The sequence below is a fragment of the Heteronotia binoei genome, chromosome 1, assembly GCF_032191835.1.
Source record: "Heteronotia binoei isolate CCM8104 ecotype False Entrance Well chromosome 1, APGP_CSIRO_Hbin_v1, whole genome shotgun sequence".
Lineage (NCBI taxonomy): Eukaryota > Metazoa > Chordata > Lepidosauria > Squamata > Gekkonidae > Heteronotia > Heteronotia binoei.
In genome coordinates, this window is record NC_083223.1 from 89,090,723 (window position 1) to 89,116,203 (window position 25,481).

Below are 25,481 nucleotides of genomic sequence, written 5' to 3' on the forward strand. Positions count from 1 at the left end.
AACTTTATAGTTTATAACATTATTATTATACCTTAATAAACTGAAAAACAGCATTCTTTGGATCTTGTTTGTAGACTGTCTCATCAACATGAGCCTTTGAGAAGATAGCTCCAACTTCTGGGAGTTTAAGTATCAATCTTGTGAGTTCAGTCAGCTGCTCCATATATATTTTATCTACTTATATCAAGAGAATATGGCAGTTATTGGTATGGGTTAATAGCAAGCTTTTTCCTCAGTGAGTATGAAGCATCCAACTGTAGATTTTTTAAAAAAAAATGCATAGAAAACTAGTAAAGACTCTCAAAAGCCATGTTTTTATTTCCCATTCATAAAAATTCTCCTAAGATCTATCATCTAACACATCTCATTTGTTCCAGGCTTCTAGGCAACTCTATTTTCAGCCTTTTGTAAGTGAATATGTGAACCAGCACACATCTGTACTGCTGCTGTTATACTATTGGATTTATGCAAACCTGCTGCTCTAATGTAGGAGTGGATATACAAATATTGCTTAGCGGGATGTCTAGCTACTCTCTAATGTGTTTCCTCCACATTCATAACTAGGATAATTGAAGTGCGGATTTTCTTCAATTTTTCAATTCCCAGTGGTAGGGAAAGTGGGAGGACTAATCAACATTAGGAATTTAACAAGCTGGGGGAGACCCCCTTCCACATGATTCACAGGGAGAATCCCATCTCCCTGCTTCCTTCACTGGGGTGACCACATACTGGCTAGCCAACTCACCTGCAGTGTTGCCACCAACAGCTGCTCATATGACAGGGGAAAAGCAGAGGCTCTTCCTTCTTTTCCCCACCATTCTGCCTGGCTCATGTGGTCATGGCTCTAGCTCTTCCATCCTTTTCAAATGCCATTTGAAACCCTAACCCTTATAATGGGCAGGGAGGTTGGAAAAGAGATAATGTGCTATACAGTTTGATGGGTGCAGTCTCTACCCCAACCTCCACCTGTCAGATGGACCCTAGATAGCTTTTGACAACAGTAACTTCAAGACTCAAAGTAAACGGGAAAAGCAGCAACTTCTATTAACTTTCTTGGATAGCATGAGTATGTTTGGTAAAGAGGCTTGAAACTACGCAAGTTATACACAGAGCATTTGCTGAGCTCACAAAGTTACAATGATTCAGTTAACAAGGTGAGGCAAATCTTTAGCCTTCCCCAACCTTAAAGAGTCTCACAGTATATGCGTGAACTCCTTTTGCAAATTCCAATTACTTAGCCTGCTACCCCTAAAAACCAGGCTGTGAGACAACACAGTCTCTTTTTTTAAAGCCCTGACTGAAATTAGCTAGGTTTATCTCAAAAACTGGCCTCTAAGTCTTATGAAGTCATTTGATAAATGTTTTCTTCCTGCCTATTCCTCTGAAGGTACAAACCCTACCTGAAAACATTCCCTGTTTTAGACTTACTCTCAAACCAGGCTCTGAGACTGGGTCCCCTGCTTTCACTCTCTAAAGGTTCGGAACCTGTCTGACAAGAACTGATAGTGTGACTTTTTTTTCTTTTACTCCCCACCCATCTGGCTTCTTTAGCCACCCATGGGCTCTGATTAGCTGCTATCCGATCTTCACACAGGAATAAAGAGAACTAAAGACTGTCCACCTGAGGTGGCAGGTCCTCCCACTCTACGTACTTCTGGTCCAGGAGGATGTTTCCTTACAACTGCAAAAGTGCAGACAACCTTCCTCTCTTTGAGGAGAGATTCAACCCTCCATTATATTTTACTTTTCACCTTTTTCTGCAAACCTGTGGAGTCTTCAAGGTCTGCAGAATAATAACCCCTACATGAACCTGACTCCATGCTCCGCATTTTTTTTCCCTATCTGCATGGGGGCTAGGTTGAGAATTAGATATATAATTAGAGAAACTGGGTATTTTAGGGCTTGATCCCACCACAGTGCACAAGAGCTTATTGTCTTTCATGAAAATGGAAGCCCCTTTTATCATGCTCCTCCTCCATTTTATTTCATAGCTACCCTTCAAGTTAGGTTGAGAGGGCACAGGTTCATCAGTAAAGGTTTTATGACTGAGGTGTGGTGATTCTTCCACAGCCCCATGCTAATACTCTTAATTGCATCACTACACTAACCCTACAGTTCACAGAACCTGCCTCTTCTAGCTAAAAGCTGATTATTTCTATTATCTTTCCTGATCTCCTTTCTTGGATTCCGCTCCCTTACTTTCTGTATGTACAAATTAAAACAACAACAAAATATAATTTTTCTAAGAGTAAAAACTGATTTCCCCTTTGTTTGTGGAACTGAATTAGCCTTATTTAACTCAGACTCTAACTCTATACAAGAACAGGTTTCCCCCCCTTCAGAAATATAGCTTGGTAACATTTTTGTTCTTCACTTCAAAAAACACAAGCACTTCCCTGAAAATAGAAGGCAATTAATCAATTACAGACTAGATATTAACATAAAGGAAGAACCAGAATAAAGACACAAAACTGGTAATTATGCAGAAGGAAAAGGAAAAAAAAATACAAGAACATTTTGCATGTAGTTGAAAGTGGGGTTATTTTTCATCATTGCCATTGACAATTGTTAAATAAACATACTTACAAGCTGTTTGGTCAGTGTTTGCCCTGGCCAAAGAATCAGCAGGCTGACTGATAAACATTTGCAAAGTACATCGAAACCATGACCGTACCATCCATGCTTGGTAGGACGTATGACCCACACTGGTAAGTGCTTCATATAATGCACTGCAAGAATGAAATATTGTTTTAAAGCAAAATATGTAAATTTTAAAAAGGCTTCCCTTGTGATTTGCATTCTTGTGTTTAATTTTTTATATGCAACTGCTCCCTTGCCATTTTCTGGTTCATGTTCTGGACCCATGGTGACACAGAACACAATGCCCTTTGTTCAAAATGGTCTGCAGAATATATTCAATTTAGATACTATTTTTCTCCCCAGTGGGGATCCAAATCAGCTTACATTGTTCTCACTCTTCATTTTATCCTTACAACTACCATGTGAGGCATGTTATGCTAAGAGTATATATCTAGCCCATAGTCACCCAGCAAGCTCCCACGTCAGAAAGGGAATTAAAACTAGGGTTTGATCCTAATCCAATACTAACCACTACACTATGCTGATTCTCACACTGGCTGATAGTACAGCCAAGCACTGCCACAATCAGCCAGCTTTTTCTCACTTCCTGCCTAATATGTATGCAACTAATTTGACCTCCAAGACAGCTGAAACCGTATAGGACAGCAGTGGCCAGACTCGCTTAACGTAAAAGCCACATAGAATAAAGTCAGATGTTTGACAGCTGCAAGGGAGGGAGGGAGGAAGGGAAGGAGAGGGAGAGGTGGAAAGAAAATTTTAAATGCATTCTCCAAGCCACATGCTGGCTTGGCGAAATGATTTAAAGAGAGATATGCCTTCTCCAAGCTGGCTAACAGGGCAGTGGGGGCTTTGAGAGCCACACAATATATGTGGAAGAGCCACGTGTGGCTCCCAAGCCACAGTTTGGCCACCCCTGGTCTAGAAGTTCTCTGCATGTGAGAAGAATAAGAAAACAAACAGGCATACCTTGTGACATAAAAGTTCACAGAAAAGTCTGGAGGCAGTATCTCACAGGATTTATGGTTGCTAAAGTGCTGGAAGGTCAGAAGAGTGCTCACCTCCATTCAGGAATTTCCCTTAGCTCTCTAACTTAAACCAAATAAGCTACAGAAAACAGAAATAGTCCTCTTGCTATTTAAGATACATGTCAGAAGCATATGATAAATACCCATATGAAAGCCAGTTTGGTGTAGTGGTTAAGTGCACAGACTCTTATCTGGGATAACCGGGTTTGATTCCCCACTCTTCCACTTGCAGCTGCTGGAACGGCCTTGGTTTAGCATAGCTCTCGAAGGAGTTGTCCCTGAAAGGGCAGCTTCTGGGAGAGCTCTCTCAGCACCACCCACCTTACAGGGTGTCTGTTGTGGGGGAAGGAGATAAAGGAGTTTGTAAGCTACTCTGAGACTCTAATTCAGAGAGAAGGGCGGGATATAAATCTTCAGTCTCTTTCGTCTAAATACTAATTGCATGTAAACACTCTTCCTCACTGGTCAATCGTTAGCCTTTATTGGCATTAAACCTCATTGATAAACCTGTGTGTGTCCATTACTTCCACTTAAATCAAAAGGCAAAAAGTAAACTTAGTATTTTAACTTATGATTTGGAAAAGCTACCAGAAGTAACAGAAAAGGCTCAGTTCTTCATGATAGAGTAGATCTGAAGAACCTTGGAAACAGAGGCCAGACAAGGATGTATGTCCACAGAATGTCCTGTGGATGTATGTCCACAGAAGTTCCATGCTTGCCCACATTTCATGGCCATGTGAAGGAGAGAATGAAACATATGGGGATTGTCCTGCACATCTTTACTGCATCCAAGCACAGGAAAGATCATGGTGCAAAACCGTATGGAAGAATATACAGATGCAACAAGAACAAGCACACAAAGAACACAATGCTGATACTTGTTCAATATAAGTTCTGCATTTAGTTTGACAGGGTGTTTCATATATTCATAGGTTAGAGAATTCATTGTACTAAAATGTCATAATCTTTCTTAGCATATGTGCACCCTTCTGGATAAAGAACTTTTGCTTGCATTTAGTGACAAAAATAATCTTTCATGGTCTTTCTTTTTTTCTTATTCCTGTTTACAGTGTAGAGAAAGTACTGGTGGGAATGTAGCCCAATTTAACTAACTAAATGATCTTAAGTTCTATAGATGATTGCTAGATAATTTATATTAGTTGCAAACTTAGATCCCGTTTTAAATAAAACAACACAGCAAGTTAAAGATCTAGCAAGATAGCAAATAGAATGAAATATGAGAGACAAGAATGTGGTTGCACTTGAAAAATTATAAATTATGACTGCAAACTACAGGACACTGATGTCAATGACAGAATTCCCATTGATTTCAATGATTCTGGACATCTTCCTAAATGTATGCTCTGTGCCTTCTACCACAGATTCAGTTAAATTGCTTACAGAGCCCGAGAGTTGGAAAGCTTCTTGTAGGTCATTTAGTTTAACCTCCTATCCTCAGGCAGTATGCTCTAAACTTAAAGTGTGCCTGACTGATGCCTGTCCAGATTATTTTTATTTTATGTCATTTTAAAAAATGTATTATAAGCTCTCCTAGAGATTTACCAAGATCCCACAATTGCAGAAGTATTATTCACTGTTGTATTATTCACTGCAACATCAGAGAGAACTAGCCAGAAAAAAATTAAGTCATTTTCCTTATACATGTTTCTCAACTCATTTATACAATGCTAAGTACAATGGATTGAATCTAATGATGTCCAAGTATGAGTAGAAAGCACTGCCACTAAACCAAGGGGGCATCTAAAGTTTCCCTCTTGACATGGAATGCCACTCCCATGCCACATTCATGAGGATCCCTTGATCCTCAAAGAGTAGCTGTTTGGGTCACGTACGGAGGACATATCAGGAGATGTAATGCTTACATCCATGAACAGAAGCCATGATTTTTAGGAGCCACATCTATTTATTCATTTTAAAATGTGTATGTTGAGACCTGTTGCAAGCCTCAATATCAATAAAATGGGAAAGAAGAGAGTTTATGTTGTGTTTCATGAATGGTGGTCTAACCATGTCAAAGTGTAAACTATCATACATTTCTTAACTACAGAGTGTGTGTGTCAGCCCCCTGAGGAAAGCAGGAGAGAATACCACTGTGCTAAAGTAAGCATATTCCATAAGGTCTTATGTGAATCCTGGAAAGCACTTTCCGCTTTCAGAGTTCCCTTTCCAACCTACCATGCAAGGTAATGTACAATGTAAAATCACAGCTTGCAAATTATAATAGATAAACAAAAGAACACAGACAACATCAGAAAATACCTTAAAGCTAAACAATTCTTAAAATTTAAATAAGACTGTATATAGCTTACCTGTTTTGTATAAGGTGACTTAGGAATCTTGATACAAGCTCAGGGCAAACCATATCATCCCATCCAAACAACTGCATCATTGCTAAAACTGGTTGGGGCTGAAGATCTGTTGTACATGAGCTGGGCAAATCTAAAGCCAGCAAAGTAAAACCTAATTTAAAAAAATGATGGTGAGGAGAATAGGAATTATTATTATACACTCTGTATTTCTCCCCCAAATCAGCTTACAACATTGGTTTTCTCCTCTGCCCTTTATCCTAACAACCACCCTGTGAGCTAGGTTAGGCTGAGAGAAAGTAATGCAGTGAGTTTCCATGGCAGAGTTGGGATTCAAACTTGGGTCTCCCCAGATCCTACTCTGACAACTCTACAGATCTAAAGTGTGGCCTATGATTTCACAGAATCATAGAGATGGAAGGGACTTCCAGGGTCATCTAGTCCAACCCCCATGAAATGTGTATAGTTCTGGTCACTGTATCTCAAAAAGGACACTGCAGAGCTGGAAAAAGTACAGAGGAGGGCAACCGAGATGATTAGGGTGCTGAGGCACCTCCCCTATGAGGAAACGCTTGTGACTTTCAAAAAGAGACAAACAAGGAAGGGCATGACAGAGGTTTATACAATTATGAATGGAGTGAAGAGAGCTGACAAAGAAAAAAATGTCTATCTCTCCCAAAATACCAGAACTTGAGGGTTCAGGACAGACAAAAGGAAGTATTACTTAACAACAGAGAGCGATCAAAATGTGGAATTCACTGCCACAGTAATAAACGGCTTTAAAGGGGGATTAGAGAAGATTCATGGAGGATAAGTCTACCAATGACTACTAGAAGAAGAAGAAGAAGATATTGGATTTATATCCCGCCCTCCACTCCAAAGAGTCTCAGAGCAGCTCACAATCTCCTTTACCTTCCTCCCCCACAACAGACACCCTGTGAGGTGGGTGGGGCTGGAGAGGGCTCTCACAGCAGCTGCCCTTTCAAGGACAACCTCTGCCAGAGCTATGGCTGACCCAAGGCCATTCCAGCAGGTGCAAGTGGAGGAGTGGGGAATCAAACCCGGTTCTCCCAGATAAGAGTCCGCACACTTAACCGCTACACCAAACCGGCTACTAGCCATGGTGACTGAGGTGAACTTCCACATTCAGAGGCACTAATCCTCTGAATCCCAGAGCCAGGAAGCAACATCAAGGGAAAGTCTCAGACTCTATGCCCTGTTGTTGGCAGTCCAGGGGAACTGATTGGCCACTGTGTTTTCTGCCCCACACCTGTTTCTCAGCCATTTGTCTGTTGAATCCCAAATGTGGCCCAGATGGACTGTTAGTCTGATCCAGCAGGGCTGTTCTTATGTTCTTAATCACTACAAGAAGTTGCATTTTTTGTAGTTGTTTTGATTTGATTTTCCCTGCACACGTAATTCAAAACTTATTTTCCATGCATATTTATTCAAATCCTACTAATTACATAAAAACCCAATCTAGACAATACACTATCTGGTTTTGGGTTGCCATGAGCCTTTCATCCTACATACCAATATAAACCTGTTTAGTTTATTGTCGCATCCTCATATTGAAGAAAGCTGAGAAAATCTAACTTCCCAAAAGCCACTCAATGATTGTGTAGAAGACATGTGATTTGAACAGGTGACTTCCTCCTTCAAAATGTATACTCTTAGCCATATCAGTGAATTGGCTGACTATTACAAAGCTGACTCCTTATATGAAAACTTATATTTAAAAAGTAGTTCTTTATAATAAGCCACCATATTTCATAATGTTCTCCATACTGTTGTTCACACAACTATGTTGGTTGGTCCTATAGTTTGTTTACAAGTTTCTTGCTTAAAAATTTAAAAAGAAAAGAAATCCAAAATGGACTTTTAAGCAGGATTACAGGATTTTATAGGGAGTAGAGTAAAAAAACCAGCCTGAGAAGGGGGCCAACCATGTTCCTTCCACAACATTCCTTTCCATTACCATTATATCTTAATTATAGCAAAATTGCTGAAGTTCAAGGGTCTTTCTGCATTTCCATTATTGACCAGATCTTTGAGAGCTCATAAACTCAGTTCTTAATTCATGTTGGGGCAAAATACATTTAAATTCAAATGTGTCTTTTCCAAATATTATTTAAATGGATTCAGTGTGCTATTAAGCTTGACGTGAGCCTTGTCAAATTGAAATACGCGGTATTACTATACAGAAATTTCATGGAAGGAATGACTGTATCAAAATACAGAGGACTGGTTCAGCTAGAAACAGGCTCCACTGAAGTCAAGGTTCAACACTCTTAAAGTTTACTTAAGATGTTACTCCATCTGCTAGGATTTTTGAGTGGCAGTCTCACAATGTAAAATTACAGAATACAAAAATCAACACAATTTCACAATGTGTGTGTGTATACACACAGAGAGAGAATGAGAGAAATAGTTATAATACAGTATTAGTTATGAACAGTTATTATATAATATTATGTTCTAAAAAAGAAACACTGGGGTGGGAAAACCTTAGAAACAGAAGAGGTACATGCAAACTCATTTAAGTAAAGAGAACGTTTATCAGGTTTAAGATGAGGAAGCATCAACCAGTAGCTGTGTCCAAGGTTATGGTTTGCATTTTGAATGTAGCAAATGACATCTGCTGGGGGGGGGGGGGGGATGCCAACCAGACTGCAGACCTATCTGTATTAAGAAGATGAATTCTTCAGAGAGAGTGTATGTGCATACAGACACACTGACCTTACCCAGCAGAATCTCACTATTCTTTTCTAATTAAGTTAGATATTCTAAATAAGGAGTATACAATTAAACGGGCCAGAGAAGGATTAGAAAAATAAGGCGCATACAATTAAATGGGCCAGAGAATGATTGGAAAAAGTGTCATACAAACCTGCTGCGGCATCTGCAAGTTGAGAAGGAGGGATCTGTAACATTCTTTGGCTCTTCAAGTAAGGAAAGAAATTTCTCCAAAGAGCTCTAGCAACAGCAAGGTGGTGCTCTTTCGCCACTGAAGACAGCTGCACAGTTGGGTCCATATTCCCTAACGGCATACCCTGTTCTAGCTGTTTGTGCACATTTCTAAGAAGAAACAAGAAATAATATTAACATGGGGGGGGGGGTGGAGAGAGGACATGAATTCATTCAAAGTACATCTAAACAGTTTTAAGCTAAACAGACCAAAAAGTGAAGGATTATTTTCTACAACCAGAACAGTGATGTAAAGACACTTATGCATACCAGCTATTTGATGGATAAATGATGGCGTATTAAGCACCATAAAAGTTAATGTTAATTACTAATGTCAACCATTAATTATGCACCTCTTAATGTGTCAGACCCAAATGAGGAACAGGCAGCTCTAAAATGAATGTGCACATTTATCAACTGACAAGTCAGTCTGCTTGCAGTCCAAAGACAGATCTTCTGTTTGTTAATTTTGCATGCAAAGGAATAGGGCAATAGGAACAGGTACATAAATAAACAGTGTCCATTTCTGTGAGATGCATTCCTCATGGAAATTTATTTTTGGACTCTTATTACATTTTTTTTTAAAGCGATATAAGTATTTGTATTTTGTGCTGTTAGGCTTGGCATCAATGCCCATAGCTATGCTAGAGAAATAAGGGCAGAAGTTAGCATTGTTCCCAACGTCAGTCTCTTCCTGAGGCAATGTGGCATGAATTCAATAGCACACTCAATTTTCTTTGATTCTGCTAGTACCATTCCTACTACTTAATCTAATTTGGTAGTTGTGACTTTCTAAAGGTTCAATAGAGATGTGTCTGCAGGGAATCAATGTTCTTAGAGAAATGGATAGGAGGAGGGGCGGGATGTATTAATAAATTTGTCTACCAGACTAGGATATGAGGCATTCCTGCTCTGGGATGATCAACTAAATAACATGCTTATTAAAAATGATCTGTAGCAACACACTACCATTCCTGCTCCTATTTATCTCCTGGTCAACTCAATTGAGATTGCAGATTAAGGCATAGGGAGTATTATTACATTTGCTTTATTAAATTCTATAAACAGAAGTATAAAGCCAGAGTCAAGGTAATTATAAGACGGTGGCATATAACAAGAACATTCAGACATCTCAACACATGGATTTTGCTTTTAGGCTATAACAAGCACTGATATATAAAGGGTTTTTAGAGTAGTGAGTACATACACTCAAAAATTATTTTTAAATCTGCCCCAGCCACTCCAAACTGTTGGCATTTCTGGTGGCAGGGTACAGAGAACAGGTTGTGATACACAGAACAACCTACAATTTTTAGGTTTATATGTTCATTCTTATTTATTTATGGTCCACTTTTCTCACTTCAATTTAAGACAGATTATGATGTTATGACAATGTAATCAATAGGATGTGACCTCAAACAATGTAATTAGACTAGGAGTACAGAAATTTGAAAGAAACCAAAAAGAAAAAAAGTATTAGGCATCCTGCTAGGGTAGATTGGAAAGGTGCACACACTTGTATCTGTAGTATTCTAGCCTTGGCCATTTTGCTTGCCATTACCAAAGCCCAGTGCACTTGGTGAAAGTATGGACCTGGATCACAAATATCATGTGCATTTGCTCTGTGACTCAGAATCGCAGCTGACTGCTGTAAATTTTGGGAAATGCTGTCTGTTGCGCAGGCATCAAGACAGTTGTGTGGAACTACGCTTTTAAAGAGGCTTATAAGTGCTGTACAAACAACCAGGGACTGTGAAGAATTAACCCTTGAGACTTGAGAGACAGGCTGTTCTGGGCAATCTGATTTGTTGGCATCAGTTGAGCAAAATTTTTTTAAAAAGGTCTTGAGAGAGCTGCATGCTGAGTTATTCAGCCAGATTCCTGACTTAACTGAGAAGAGATGTGTTTTGAGACAGTTGGAGAACAGCCCTGACAATAAAAAGGTTTAGTGTTAACAGTCAGATTTCAGCCTTCAGTCTGAATTCATCATTAGCTGAGAGCAGTTTGAACGCAGACAGAGAACTGGGAGAAAGTTTGGCAAGGAAGTTTGGGTAGTAGAAAAGACTCCCATTCAGGCGAAAAGGAGTCTCTTCTAGAAGAGAGAAGGTTCCCTACCCAGTGAAACAGGGAGAGTTATCTCTGAGGAATACAGAAATCTCTGTTCTAGTGTGATTAGAAATTGTCTGTAGAGACCTTAAAAGTCAGTTAACAACTCAAGAAGAATACTGGTGTTCCAAGAGAAGGAGTTTGGGTACTGGAAAGAGGGTACCGACCTTCTGGGCACCAAAAGCATCAGCAATTATATAATAAAGTTGTATTAGAGTGTTTGGGGAAACACTGGAGTAACTGTGAACAATTTAAGAATCTCTCATCATATTCGAACAAAAGTCTGCTTGCACTAGTTTTTCTTCAGTAATTTCAACCATTGATTTCAATCGTGCCAATAAAGGTTATTGAATTTGAATCCCTGATTTCACCTGACCTTTTTCCCAATATTAAATAAAACCTTTTGTTATATTTGAATTTGAAAACTTTTCAAGTGCCATTTCAAGGGTTTAAGGGCAATCCTATGCCTTCCTTCAGGTTCCTGAGCTGAGTAAATAGCCAAAATATATCTTACTGACAAGGTGAGACAGCTGAAGTTTTTTCAGAGGAGAAGAAAACACATTATCAGGAATGTTCAGACAGAGAAGCAGAGGGAAAATCTTGCCTCTGAACGAGGGAAGTGGATGGGGTGCATCATAGCAGCATATAAACTCAGTTTAAATGACCACATTGCCATACCAAACCTTTAATGGCATAATAGATTCAGATAAAAATACACAGAATATAAAAATTTAAACATTGGAGATAAAATCAAAATAAAACCGAGCTTACAGATACATTCAAACATGGTCAGAATTAAATTTAAGGATGTCAGCCAGAAATTTTGCCACAGCCTCACTAACCACCCCCTCAGTATCACTCAATAAATAATAACAGGGTGGCAGAATAGTCAAATCTGGAGAAAAAGAAAGCTTGCCAAATAAATCTTTACGGAGGTTATGGTAAAAAGAACAATCAAGCAATATATGCTGGATTGAGTCAGGGGTATTCGCTCCACAGGAGCAAAGTCTGTCGGCTAAAGGGACTCGCTGATATCTCCCTTGTAAAACTTTGGAGGGAAACGCGTTTAGTCTGGCCAACATAAATGCCCTGCGATGACTTGAATATGGCCAGCTGCAAGGATACAAAACCACTTGAAATATTATATACTTTGAACTGTGAATAATCACTGGAAATGCATGGAAAGTTGTGCTCAAAGAGAAAATCAGCATTGTGAAAAGGGTAACTTCAGGTTTTCAACACATTCTTTGTGAAGATGGTAGTATTACTGAACCCTTCTGAAAACTGGCCCAATATGATAAAAGGCTTCATTCAGTTATTAATCTGTATTTTACACAAAAAGGATTTGGGAATGTGACAGACTAGAACAAAAAGTTGATTGTGAAGAATGGCAGAATCATTTGAAGAGGGGCAGAGAGAGAAGAGTGGCTGATTGAAAGCTTTTTCCAGCTCTCCTATTGGTTGGAACAAGCCTACAGAGTTCCAAAGAGGGAATTGGGTTTTAACAATTGTGGTGGTTGGGGAAAAATATTCCTGGGAGAGACACACTTGGGGAGGTGTCACAGAGGAGATCTCTTGGAGAGTGCCATAGAGAGTGAGTGTGCTGCAGAAACACAATATCCACCTGAAGGTCCTAAAAGTGTCTGCTTCTCCAACCCAGTTATGTCCAATAAATTTTGTTATTTTATTTTCTAACTAACACTTCCAGTGCCATTTCTGCTATTCCTGGGGAAAGTGATGGGGGAAAACCCTTCCTGAATAGAGGAAATCCACAGGGGTCTGTCATAGTGAACATTTAGAAAAGATGGCTGTGATCACTAGGAGCCAGCATGGGTTTCTCAAGAACAAGTTATGCTCACTAAGGCTGCATTATTTGAGCTGATAGATTACAGTGTTCTTTATTGTAAACTGAAAATCTGTTAATAAAAATCTGATTAATTAAAAAAAAGAACAAGTTATGCCAGTCTAACCTTCTCTCTCTCTCTTTTAGAAAGTTACTACCTTGATGGATCAGGGGAATGCTGTACACATAGTTTATCTAGATTTCAGTAAGGCTTTGGATAAGGTTCCACACAATATTCTTGTTTACAAGAATTGGTAAAATGTGGTTTGGCTGCAAAACCACTTGAAATATTGTTTACTTTGAACTGTGAATAAATAATATCTGGAAATGTATTGAATGTTTTGCTCAAGATAAAATCACTGTCAGGTGGATCTGTAACTGGTTGACAAACTGCACCCAAAGAGTGCTTGTGAATGGAGGAGTGACAAGTGGAGTACCAAGGATATGTCCTTGGACTTTTTCTCTCTCTTCAAAATCTTGATTTAGATGAAGGAATAGAAGGAATGCTTATTAAATCTGCATACTAAATTGGTAGGGGTAGCAAATACAGTAGAAAGACAGGATACAGGATGATCTAGACAGGCTGGAAAACAAGGCTAAAACAAATAAAATGAATAACTAAATGTACAGAGATAAATGTAAAGTTCTGCACTTAGTTTGGAAGAATCAAATTCAACATTATAGGATTGGGGAGACTTGTCTTGGTAGTAGTAAGTGTGAAAAGGATCTAGAGCTCTTAATGGACCATACATTGAACATGAGTCAGCAGTGTGATGTGGTAGCTAAAAAGGCAAATGCAATTTTGGGCTGTATCAACAGAAGTACAGTGTCGCAATCACATGAAGTGATGGTATTGCTTTACTCTGCTCTGGTTAGACCTCAGCTAGACTACTGTGTTCAGTTTTGGGCACTACAGTTTAAGACAAACCGGAACATGTCCAGAGGAGGGCAACATAGACGGTGAGGGCTCTGGAGACCAAGTCCTGTGAGGAAAGGTTTAAGGAGCTGGGTATGTTTAGCCTGGAGAGGAGATGACTCAGAAGTTATATGATCACCATCTTCAAGTATCTGAAGGGCTGTCATATAGAGCATGGTGCAGAGTTTTTTTCTGTTGCCCCAGAAGGTTGGACCAGAACCAAGGGGTTGAAATTAAATCAGACGATTTTTTAACTAAGCATTAGGAAGAATTTCCTGGCAGTTAAAGCGGTTTCTCAGTGGAACAGGCTTTCTTCGGAGGTGGTGGGCTCTCCTCCTTTGGAGGTTTTAAAACAAAAGCTAAATGGCTACCTGACAACAATGCTGATTCTGTGAACTTAGGCAGATCATGAGAAGGAAGGCAGAAGGGTTGCATCAGTGCTTAGTTCTCATGGCCCTTTCTTACATGCTAAGGGAAATGCTTTTTGCCACTTCAGGGGTCAGGCAGCTATTTTTCTCCAGGTCAGTTTGGCCAGGAATACTGGAGTCCCCCCCCCCCCCCATCTTCTGGGCATGAAGCAGGGGTCACTGGGGATGTGGGGTGATGTATTTGAGAATTTCCTGCATTGTGCAGGGGGTTGGACTTGATGACCTTGGAGGTTCCTTCCAACTCTATGATTCTATGAAGCACAGACACTGAATTTAAAGAGATATGACACTAAATATGATTCTATTTATATCCAAGCCAAACATGTTCTGCCTGTTCTCAGCCACCAGAATAAGGAAACCTGGAATAGCCTTCAGATACCTGAACAGAGAATTACCTCAAGTTTTGGTATTTTGTAAACTCATGTATTTGGTAGTCAGGCATATGGAAAAAGACTGAACAGGTGCTATTAAGTAGCACATGGAGTCAAGTCCAGAAAGGTAAATATAAAATCCACATTTCTAAAGTTTAAAATCTAAAAATTGGCCTAAGTTTTTCGATTTCAGATTTTCTTTTGCACAGAGTAGTGAACTAAGCACTTTGCAACTAAAGTCAAAATAAAAAGAATTAGAGCCAGTGTGATATATTGGTTGGACTGGGGCCTGGGTTCAAATTCCCACTGCAGTTGCCTTTGAATAGTCCCTGCATCTCAACATAAGCTGCTGCACAAGATTGTTAGAGGGACAATAAAAAAGAGAAGACATCAAAAATACCTTGTGTACAACTGACGTGGCCAGGAAGCACTGCCTGCCTCTATGGGAGCATCCCAACAGAGAGAGGATGGGGTCCCTAACTCTGAATTCTTATCAGAAACAGGCCAAGGGAAAATACTCCTTTCAAAATGGAGCGCTACATGGTGTGAGCTTGTTCTGATTATCACATAGACATCCTCCTGGTCTGGCCCTCTCCTCCACCCAAATGAAATGCATAAGGACAATGGGGTTCTCAGGTGAGCCTGACTCATGACCTAATCTTTGGCTTTTGATTAATGACTCTCTCCCTGGGCCCATTACTCCAGCTCAGCTCTTTCTATTTACCTCTATGTTAATGTGTGCTACATTGCGCAAAATTTTTGTCTTCTACACTGAGTCCCTTCCTTAGTGTCGAAACTAAAATGGATTAAAAATATTAAATTCATCATGACCTATCCTCCTAGCCGTTATTGTGTAAGCATTACCTATTGTTTCAACATGTGAAACCATTCAGGTGTCCAGGAAAATCCCATCAATGGCCATTAAGGTCTCCATAGATACCAGAAGTTCCCCACCCCTCAAAATCCTATATAAATTGGGTTAAAATCACGTTATGGTATGTATTCTGTAGGGTGCTATTATACAGTCTGTGCCCCCTGTTACTCTTTGTAATTGGGTCTATTGGGTATATCATGCTGGTCGTGCATGCCCTTCTCTCCATTTTCCTGCTGAACAAACACCTGCACTTCTGGGCCAGGTAGTATCATCTCTTCAATGACTCCTAAAAATATCTATCGATCACCTCTATTTTTCCTAGCTTCTTGACTGCCTGTATTGTATTTTCTGTGTATGTGATTGTACCTTTACATATTTTTTCCAATAAACATTATAAAATATATATTTTCTGGAGTTTTTCTTTCTAAAACCACACCTCTGTATTATTGGAGAAAAGATCCTTGCTTTAAAATGCTCTACTTAGGCCTACCTAATTCCCCCATTAAAAAGAGGAGGCCCCCAGCATTTCTGGTAACACAGAGTGACCTTCTATCATAAATCTACAGGGTCGAACTTCAATTACAGTATGATCATAGAAACCATTAACACTACTGAGCCACTACTTGCTTCATATCCTGTTGCACCGTAAGAGCCTGGTTTGAGGGCCCCTGTGTGACCCCAGAGGAGACAAGATGGGTTATCTTCCTGTATTAGTTAGCTGTTCACATTGTTCTCGCATTCTGTAATCCTAGTCCTATTGCATTGTTTATTGGTTGTCCCATGTTGTCTGTTTATATCCTGTAATTCACTTTGAGTCTCAGTGAGAAAGGCAGACTTTAAAAGAAGTATATAAATGAAACCTGTTGCAAGACAGGCGCAAAAGAGACAATAACAGAACACCACTAGTGGCCACATACAGTTTTCAACTCAAAACAGTTCAATGTATCATGAATTCTTGATATCCTCTGCTGGACAATGACAACTCTCTTTCACAAATACTGGGGAGCAAACCTTTTCTTGTGCACAGATAACCCCCCAGTCTCAAACAACTCCTCATCCATAATAGTGCAACATCTAATTTGAACATGAACATGTGGCGGAATTTATTTTGGGTTGGCCCTCTTTATGATCTTAAACATATTCTTTATGATCTTAAACATACCCTTAAACATACTCTTTATGAAATTGGCAACAAGAGTTCTAAGCTTTTCAGCAATATTAAGCAACATATTTCTCCAAACAGCAATATAATTGCTCTCAGCAGCTCTAAGCTGTTAATCTTTGCTGCAGTTATGAAATTTGGCTACTAGAGGTCTCAGTCTTTCAGAACCATAGAACAACTATCTAAGACTTAAGTGGGTTACTGGGTAAAGGTTCAACCTGCCTCTTCAAGCAGGAAGTTCCATATTTGGCAAATATCCTTACATGGAGAGGAGGAAGCAAGATGGCTGCTAAGTAGGTGAGAGGTTGAAGTGAACTAGTGACAACGGCAGCCATGCTTGTTTTGAGTTAGCTCTGATTGTTTATTTGGCTGTAAAATTGTTTACATCTGAAGCACAGATGTGACCCAGTAGATCTGATAAAGAGATGGGTTGAAGCCTTTAAAAGCCCTGGGTTTTGAGCAGAAGCTGCGGACTGTATCAGAGGCAGGGGACATCTGTGACAGTCTAGCCCAGAAATTAACTTTGTTGATTTCAATGCTGATCTGCACAAGAGGCTTTCTCTGTGTCCATCATGCCAAGCTAACAGATTTAGACTCTGGGCTGACTTCATGGTCAAGTCATGAGTCTAACAACTCTTATATTGGAGATTTCTAATATAAAATGGGATTTGGGACTTATATTGTAATTGGGAAAATGTAGAGTAATAGGGCTAAGTCCTATTGTGACTTAGATTTTTCAGTATGCTCTCTGCTTTATTGTATTTTATGCTTTATGCGCTAACTGTGCAAACTGTTTTCTGTTCTGCCTTTCTATCCATATATCTGAAGCCTTCTGTCTAAAGGAGAAATTGAAATGTACTAATGGTATCTAAACTGTTTGTCTTCTATCTAAAGAGAAACTTGGAGTCTAATAAACTGTTTGCTTCTCTAAAGACATGGAGTCAGATAAAGTTTATCTACAAGGTCTTAAAACTTATTAGTGAGTATATATTAGCCTTCTGATAACTGCAGGCAATTTTGGTAACTGTAGGTTTTGATTTTGGTGTTTTAAATGATTGGGGGTACAATAGAAATCCCCCAACAGAACACTAGTACCAGAGCTTGCAATAAACCCAGATGCCAACTTTGCTGCCACATACACCATATCATCACTGGACCTAACAACATCAACTACACCTTCTCAGGCTCATTCACTTGCTCATCTTCTAATACTGCATATGCCATTAAATACTAACAATGCCCTCCGGTTCTCTACATAGGGCAAACAGGACAAACCCTACACCAAAGGATAAACAGACACAAATATGATATAAGGAACCACAAGACTGAGAAACGTGCAGAATAACACTTCAACCTCCCAGAACATTCAATGGGTGACCTTAAAGTAGCTGTTTTATTGCAAAGGAACTTCAGGAATAGAATGGAAAGGGAAACTGCTGAATAATAATATCATCATCATCTTCATATTTGTAATGCAATTTAATATATAGGAATATATTTTTCTGACGTAACACCTCTACAGAACAATATATTGGTATAGTATTTAGAACAATATATAGTGATTGTAATATAATGCAATGAAAACTGAAACAGATTTCCATATGCATCACTGTACCCCACCCCAACAAAAAAAATGCTGTTTGTTACCTTTATGCTTGAGAGAAGACAAATGCGGTATTGCAGTGGAGTCTCAGGGCAGGTTACATCAAAAAGTCAGACAATCAAACAGTTAAAACCAGATTAAAATTATATAAAAGCTAAAATTACAGACTAAACAACATTAACCTATTAAGATTCGGCCTCAACAGGCATGGCCTATTGGTCCAGGTCTATCAGATCCTACAATACTAGAATAGAAAGGGGGGGGGGTAGGCCAAATATATTTATTGCTTCACTATTTATATACTTATTGCATCACTGTTGTTCCTCCTTAATTAAATTAATGCAACTGTTGACCCTATACACCTGACTTGTTATTCCTGTTTTGTCTCTACATTCTTAAAATGACTTCATCGTATTATATACTAATTTGCTGTTCAGCCCCTGTCTTTAAGTTTGAATGGTTTTCTTTCATTTCATTATATCTGAAATGTGCATGCACATGAAAGCTCATGCCCCAAATAAAACTCTGTTGGTCTTAAAGGTGCCACTGGACTCTAACTTTGTTCTAATACTTCACAGCTACCCCACCTGGATCTTACACACACACAACTATGAGCCTTTCTCCTGAGCAGCCCAAAATCTTGACAGACTGTTACTTGACCTTTGTTCCCAACTCACCAGAGCAGAAGGAAAGGAATTCAGCTATCCCAGATACAGTGGGGCAGAAATGTTGTCAGCTTCACTTACGTTTATACATTCAGAAGAACCAAGTAATGGACTGTACTACATGGTGAGCAACTACATGACTGGAGGCTTCTGTCCTTTGCACACAGAAAAACAGCATGTAAACAGAAAACTTGTTCTGATCAGTTTTCCTTAAAATGCAAGTTCAGTCTTCTGTGCATTGGGACTGCTCATGTGCAGGCTCTGCCAAGCAGAGAATAATTTTTTCTAGCTTTGAAATGCTGAAGGGGTATTCCTCCCCCAGAGTGCAAGATGTTCTTCTCCCACGTAAACACTCATGCAGGCATTAATTTACCGTGGGAAAGCAGTTCAAACATGTGATTTCCCCCCCACCCCCCACACACTATCTAAGAAAAGCTTTGCCGTTGATTTGGCTGCTTACAGAGTTGGGTCTTTGCTGTGTAAAGATGGGGTTCATCTTTTGGCAGCAGACTCCTTCATCAGCACGTCTAGGAACATAAGTTTGTGTTCAGTGCACAAGCACTATATATGCAACCAACTTGTCTGGGATTGGAGAAGGGGAGCAGGATTACCTCCATAACCCAAAGTCCTGCCCTTCTGTGTACTCCTTAGCACCAATGCAACATCACTCTGGGAAAACTCATGTAGGAGAAGGCTTTAGGCTACACCTAACACACCAACTAGGAGAGGACCACCTACTCTAGATGCTAGCAGTATTTTATCCTGAATTGTCATTTTTATTTGAGCTGTCAAGCTTGGATCAAATTAAAAATACAATAATTATGTATTAACCGAGCAGGGATGGGGGAACTAGCAGAGCATCAAGATCCACAATGCTAGAAATGTTTTTTTGAGACGTGACAGTCTAAATTGAAACTTCTTTACTAAAACAACTGTTTGTAGTATTTTAAATGAACAACAGTAGCTTTTTGTGTATGTGTGAAGGGACTGCAGGTAGCCAACTCTCAAATATTTATGCAGTTTTTCTTGTTTCTCAAAATTAAGCAAAAATATGAAGTATGGGAGGGGGAACAGTCTTGCCTGGAAATGCAAAGAAAGGCTGCCGTCTCTTCTAGGGTTAATGGGTGCTTCTGTAAGTTTTTTGGGTCAGATTAACCTCTTGTTTACAAATAAGGCTGGTTATCGATTTTATTTTTACTAGCTTTAATGCAATGAAAAAAAAGGGAGGGGAATCAATACAAAGCGAGACAAAGGGCTCTGGAGGCCCTGGCTGTACCAGCTTTTGGTCTGGCTCACACACAATCCTACAACACGCTGAGGCTGGAAGGATTAGCCTGCTTGTGTTGAGTAAACCGATGATACTCAATAAACAGTTTCTGTTGTAAACCCCTTAGGATGTGCAAAGCCACACTAGTTGGCATTAGACCAGATAAGCTGCGGAACCAGCTGTAATCTCATTTAGACCTGAGCTGATCCTCCTGTCCTTTCACTCGACAGGATCAACGGAAACCACTGAGAAAGCAGCTGTATTACAGCAGCAGTGCTTGCCGGATGCGGCAAACATTTCATAAATGCCTCTCCTTGAAGCAAGTCTGCATATAATCTGCACAGAGACAGAGAAATCAACAGATTCCTGAATTCATTAGTAATCTTATTGTTGTGGGGTAACTGCTTTATATAGGGACAGGTGTTCTAAACCAGTCTGGAAAACCTCATTTTATTTCTTGACCATTCCTATGTCTGGTGATGCTGTAATTTAGGATAAAAATTAAATACTGTATTTGCATGTACAATGGCGCACTACATATATGGTAGGTTTCTGACAGCGCAGTAACCATGTCACCATTGTCCCAGACAATAAGGACTAATGCAGTTCCAAAAGGGAACATCAGTCACTAAAACTACTAGCTTCAGAGAATCAATAAACTATCATGGAAAACACAGGCGTATAAATGCCATGTTTTGACAAAGGGAAACAAAATGTAGCTTGGTTGCACATCAGAAAACCGTCCCATTTCTCCAGCAGTTCCCCAGGTATTAAGGTAGCTACAATTATGACTTCCCCCACCCAGAATCTCCCTAGTCCCACAGTGCTTGCAAATACTGAAGCCATGGAATTAGAGTGATTCATGCAACAGTCAATTTCTGCTTCACATGTAGTATGACTCAGAAGACTACTTCAGGTCATGAATACATGAGGGTGCATTATAGTGAGTCTACACTAGTGGTCCACCTAGCTTAGTGCTATTGTCTTGAGTGGGCTTGTTTCCCAACCCAATGAACCACCTTTAAACCTCAGGGCAGTAGCATGGGACCCAGAGAACTAGAAGTATGCAAAAGGAAGAGGATGAGATAAATTAATGACCTTAGTTGGTACGGAGGGGAAGCAAATGGCGGCTGAGGTAGGTAGGCCAGAGGAAAGAGAGAGAAAACAAAAGGACAGCTTTTGCACAAACATGGAATGACTGACTGGCAGAGCAGGTGGATGAGCCAGGCTCTGTTGATGGGTGGAACAAAAAAGGAATCCCCCCCCCATTGCTGATCAGCTTGGCCTTGCTGTTCTACAGTTTTGTTCAGAGTGCATGCAAAGGGAGGCAGGAGGTGTGGCACCCTACGCAAGCGTACTGGTAACAGGGCCTTCCCCCCAAATGGCTGTTTTACAGGATTGATGACACAGCAGTAGGGCTCTGCAACCCACCATAAGGTACCAACCCATAGGTAGAAGATCAGTGATAAGCTCTGACTGGCTGCTGCTCTCCAGGATCTCAAGCAGAAAAATATCTTGCCAACAACTGCATTAAGAGATCCTTTAACTAGATATGCTAGGGACTGAACCTGGGATATTCTACATGCAAAGTGTGGCCTCCGTCATTAATTGTATCCCCTTATCATTTAGAAAGCACAGGAAGTTTTATCTACTTTGCTCTTTAACAAAGGACATAAGAAAGCTTACTAGTAAAACTGCAATTCTAGTTGCAACATGTTAAAACAATAGCTTATATCACCAAACAAGATACAAACCAGACTCACTGGCACAGACTGCATATTTAACTGCTTCACTACGAATTTTCTCTCTAAGCTGTGCATGTGAGTGGCCGTTCATTAACACAGGAAGTTCCGCTCAGCAACAATCCGAAATCGTATAAGGTCTTGCACTGTCCATTGCCCAATTTAAGATTACAACAGTTATAGTCTGCTGGGGGAGGGGAGGAAAGAGGGAATTAGAGGGAACATTGCTTACAGACCACCAGATACTTGCTTGGTATGAAACAACAAATCCAGTGAGAGACTTTTCAGGGTCCACCTATCTGCAGGACTGCCTTTCTCCATATGTTCCCCAGAGAGCACTGTGCTCAGGAACACAAAATCTGTTATCTATTCCCAGACCAAGGGAGGGCAGACTGTGCTCCACGCAAGCTAAGGCCTTCTCAGTGGCAGCACCAACACTGTGGAATGCCTTCCCAGAGGACATGGGCCCTGCAGGATCTCTCCCAATTCTGCAGGGCCTGTAAAACTGAATTGTTTCGACAGGCCTTTAATATCTAACAGGACTGCCACTCTACACTGCTGAGCGACATCATTTATGAGGCATTATATCCACAAGATCACTGTCAGAAGAAAGTTATGATTCCACCGATACTGAACTTTGAGTAGCACCATGAAATGTATTTTAATTGCTAATTGTTAATTTTTATTGTTTTAAATTGTAATTTTAAATTGTGTTTTGACTGACTGTTGTAAGCCAAAATGCCCTCAAAACGAGGTTGGGGAATTGTCAGGTGGGCACCTGGCTTAGTCAGGCTCTTTTACCTGTGTATACAGGATTCCACGTTCAGAAAGTAATGCTTAAAAATATTAGGTACTCTAATTAAGTAAAACAATTAAAATTTATTCTAGACAAATATAGGCTTCCATACAAGATAAAATACTCGAAAGTGGAGGTTGGACGATTAACCACTCCTGGGGTGGGTAGGTTGCTTGCAGGCACGGGTGACATCTGGTGTGTATGTGAGCCGTTTGCTTCGCTGGAATGGAGTCAAGCCTGGTAGGAAAATGGCTGCGTGTGGTGTTAGCCCTCCACGGTGGATTCCATGGTCAGTGCTTCAAAACCATTCGCCTGGATAGCTCCTTTCGGCGCAGTTTCCTCCGTTCCATGGCTTGGATAGACGTCAATACGGTACAACGGGAAGTCTTCCGTTCTCCTGGTGGACACTCTTGTACTGGTCTTGAGTGCCTTTGTAGAGTTATGGCTGCTTGTATTGCATAAGTCCCTTTTGCCCCTGTATAGGTTTACTCACACTCTCTGGCCAGACGTGTGCGAGTCACTTCTCCAGGTGCTCTGGCAACCAAGCTGGAGATTACGATGTTCTGTAACGGGGTTTTTCCTCACACTGTTAGCAGCCCTGAGTCTGCTTATGGAGAGGGTGGGATAGAAAACTAAAGAAATAAAATAAATAAGGGTGACCAAAGAGTCCTTAATATGACCCAGTAAGGCAGCCTCTGCAGGAGTACCAGGCAAGATACCACATTCACAAGCTCAGGCAGAACATCTATCAGTGAGCTAGGTGAATGGTACACCAGAATATGTATACCCCTGCCAAAGCTGGCAATAGTTATCCATGGGAATTTGACGAAGGAGAAGGTTTTGTAAAGAATTATGAACTTGGATCACAAATATGTCTTTAGAATACATATTTGAGATAGGACCATGTCAGAATCATCTGGCTGACTTGATCAAAAGCGCCAAATCAAACATATGTTAAAGAGATTTTATTCCTTAATAACTTGGCCCAATATAGGTCTTGACAAATTTTCTTTGGCTCTAGAAACCAGATTTAACATCTAGGAGCCAGACTCAAGGTCCAGCTTTCAGGAGTTTGTCTGACCACATTTCTATCTATTCCTACCACACACACACAATACTAAGCACCACAATAAAATTTCTAGGTGGCATGGTGATCTTGCGCCTAGGGTTTCTCAAGCTGTGGCCTAGCACAGCACCAAATCCAAAGTTTATTGAGAGTCTTCACACCCAGGTTCAGACAAAGAGTGGCAAACTCAAATGTGACTCTCTATCTTGGACTGAGCAGTCCTCTCAGTGCCATTGTCCATGCAGCACTCCAGTATCACTAAGAGTAACCACAAATGGCCACATAAGTAATTGCAGCTTTCCTTCAGGGTCCAGATGCTTAAGTGAACAGGAAAAAATCACAAATATTTTTAAAATAAAACAGGATTAATTTAAAAAATCATTTTAAAGTTAATTTGATTATTTGGAAGCTGGAAAAACATTTAGAACAATAGATGTTTCTAAAGAAAAGTATGGTGTTTTCATTACCTTATATGGGGGTATAAGACCTTTCCCGCTGCATAAGGGGTCTATCTAGTTACATACTCTTCTTTCAACCGCAGCCAGCCAGGTATTTTAAGGAAACATGCAGGATGTGAAAATAACAGCTCTTCTCCACCGTCTGTGGACAGTCTGTCTAGTGTTCAGAGACAAACTGCTTTTGAATGGAACAGCTCATTTAGCTAGCATCTCTAAAAGCTGTTCATAAACATTTGATTAATTTGTCTTAATCCTTTTTAATGCCATCTAAGCAAATATTGTCAGCTATGTATACATTGTATAAAGGACAGTCTTCCATCTATCCTAAAACTACTGCCAATCAGTTTCATTGGGTGAACTCAATTTCTAACATGATAATCAGCAAGAAAAAAAATCCAACCCCACTCATTGATAATTTCAACAAGACTCGAGGCCTAGCCACATGATAGGGGTATGCCAGGATAAAACAGCATTGCTGCCTGTACAATTCAACAGTAGCTGTTCAAACAAAGCAAGGGGGAAATATAATCCTTTTCCCCCTTTGTTTGTTTCTTTCAGCATTGGAAATTGAAAGGTATACCTGTGGTACAGTTCTAAACATAATGGTACATCATTTCTATACCAATTTCCATATGTTGCCGGGGCATACCAACCAGGTCAATGTATGTTACAGTACAGAGGGGTCATGTCAGATGCACATTACAGACGTTGCAAATCAGCACTGACCTGCAGTAGATGGCTACAGCAGACGTGCCTTACTCATTAATCTTTGTCCATTAATCTGGCATACTTGGATTGAATGCAGCTGGCAGAATTTAGATTGATCCTCAACCTGATCCAGTATGGAGGACGGATTGCTTGCCTGAGCAGATCCACATTAGGATCAATTCAGGGCTGATGTGTGTTTCCAGTTACTAATTCTAGCTCAGTGTTTGGATAAGTTACTATTCTAGGTTTTCATTTCACATTTTCATTTCATATTGTTCTAAACAAACATTATTTATGATAATTATAGCAAAACCCTCAGTTTCTAAATCTGCTGAAAGTATGTAAAAGCTAGAAAATAAAATGGCATTCCCCCACCCACATGAAGACTAAGAAACTTCCTATCAGTTATGGATGCCTAATAAAAAAAATGACTTTACAGGTCCTGGACAATCACTTTAAGGTCTTCTGATGTGTTAATATTTCACCTCTTTCCTACTCATTCTTCAGATGTAAAGGGGTCCCCCATTTAACATAATCACTTAATAACTGCTAAGTG

The 25,481-nt window shown here is 40.0% G+C and overlaps 1 protein-coding gene across 2 annotated transcripts in view; it reads right to left on the minus strand.

Moving 5' to 3' along the window:
- MMS22L (MMS22 like, DNA repair protein) overlaps nt 1–25,481 on the minus strand; it is a 122,266-nt gene that overhangs the window by 19,563 nt on the left and 77,222 nt on the right. For both annotated transcript variants that reach the window (XM_060237429.1, XM_060237438.1), the window contains exons 15-18: nt 8,844–9,031; nt 5,957–6,107; nt 2,587–2,729; nt 32–174 (exon numbers count right to left, since the gene is read on the minus strand). In XM_060237429.1, coding sequence (XP_060093412.1) covers nt 32–174; nt 2,587–2,729; nt 5,957–6,107; nt 8,844–9,031 — 625 coding nt within the window. The remainder of the gene's footprint in view (nt 1–31; nt 175–2,586; nt 2,730–5,956; nt 6,108–8,843; nt 9,032–25,481) is intronic.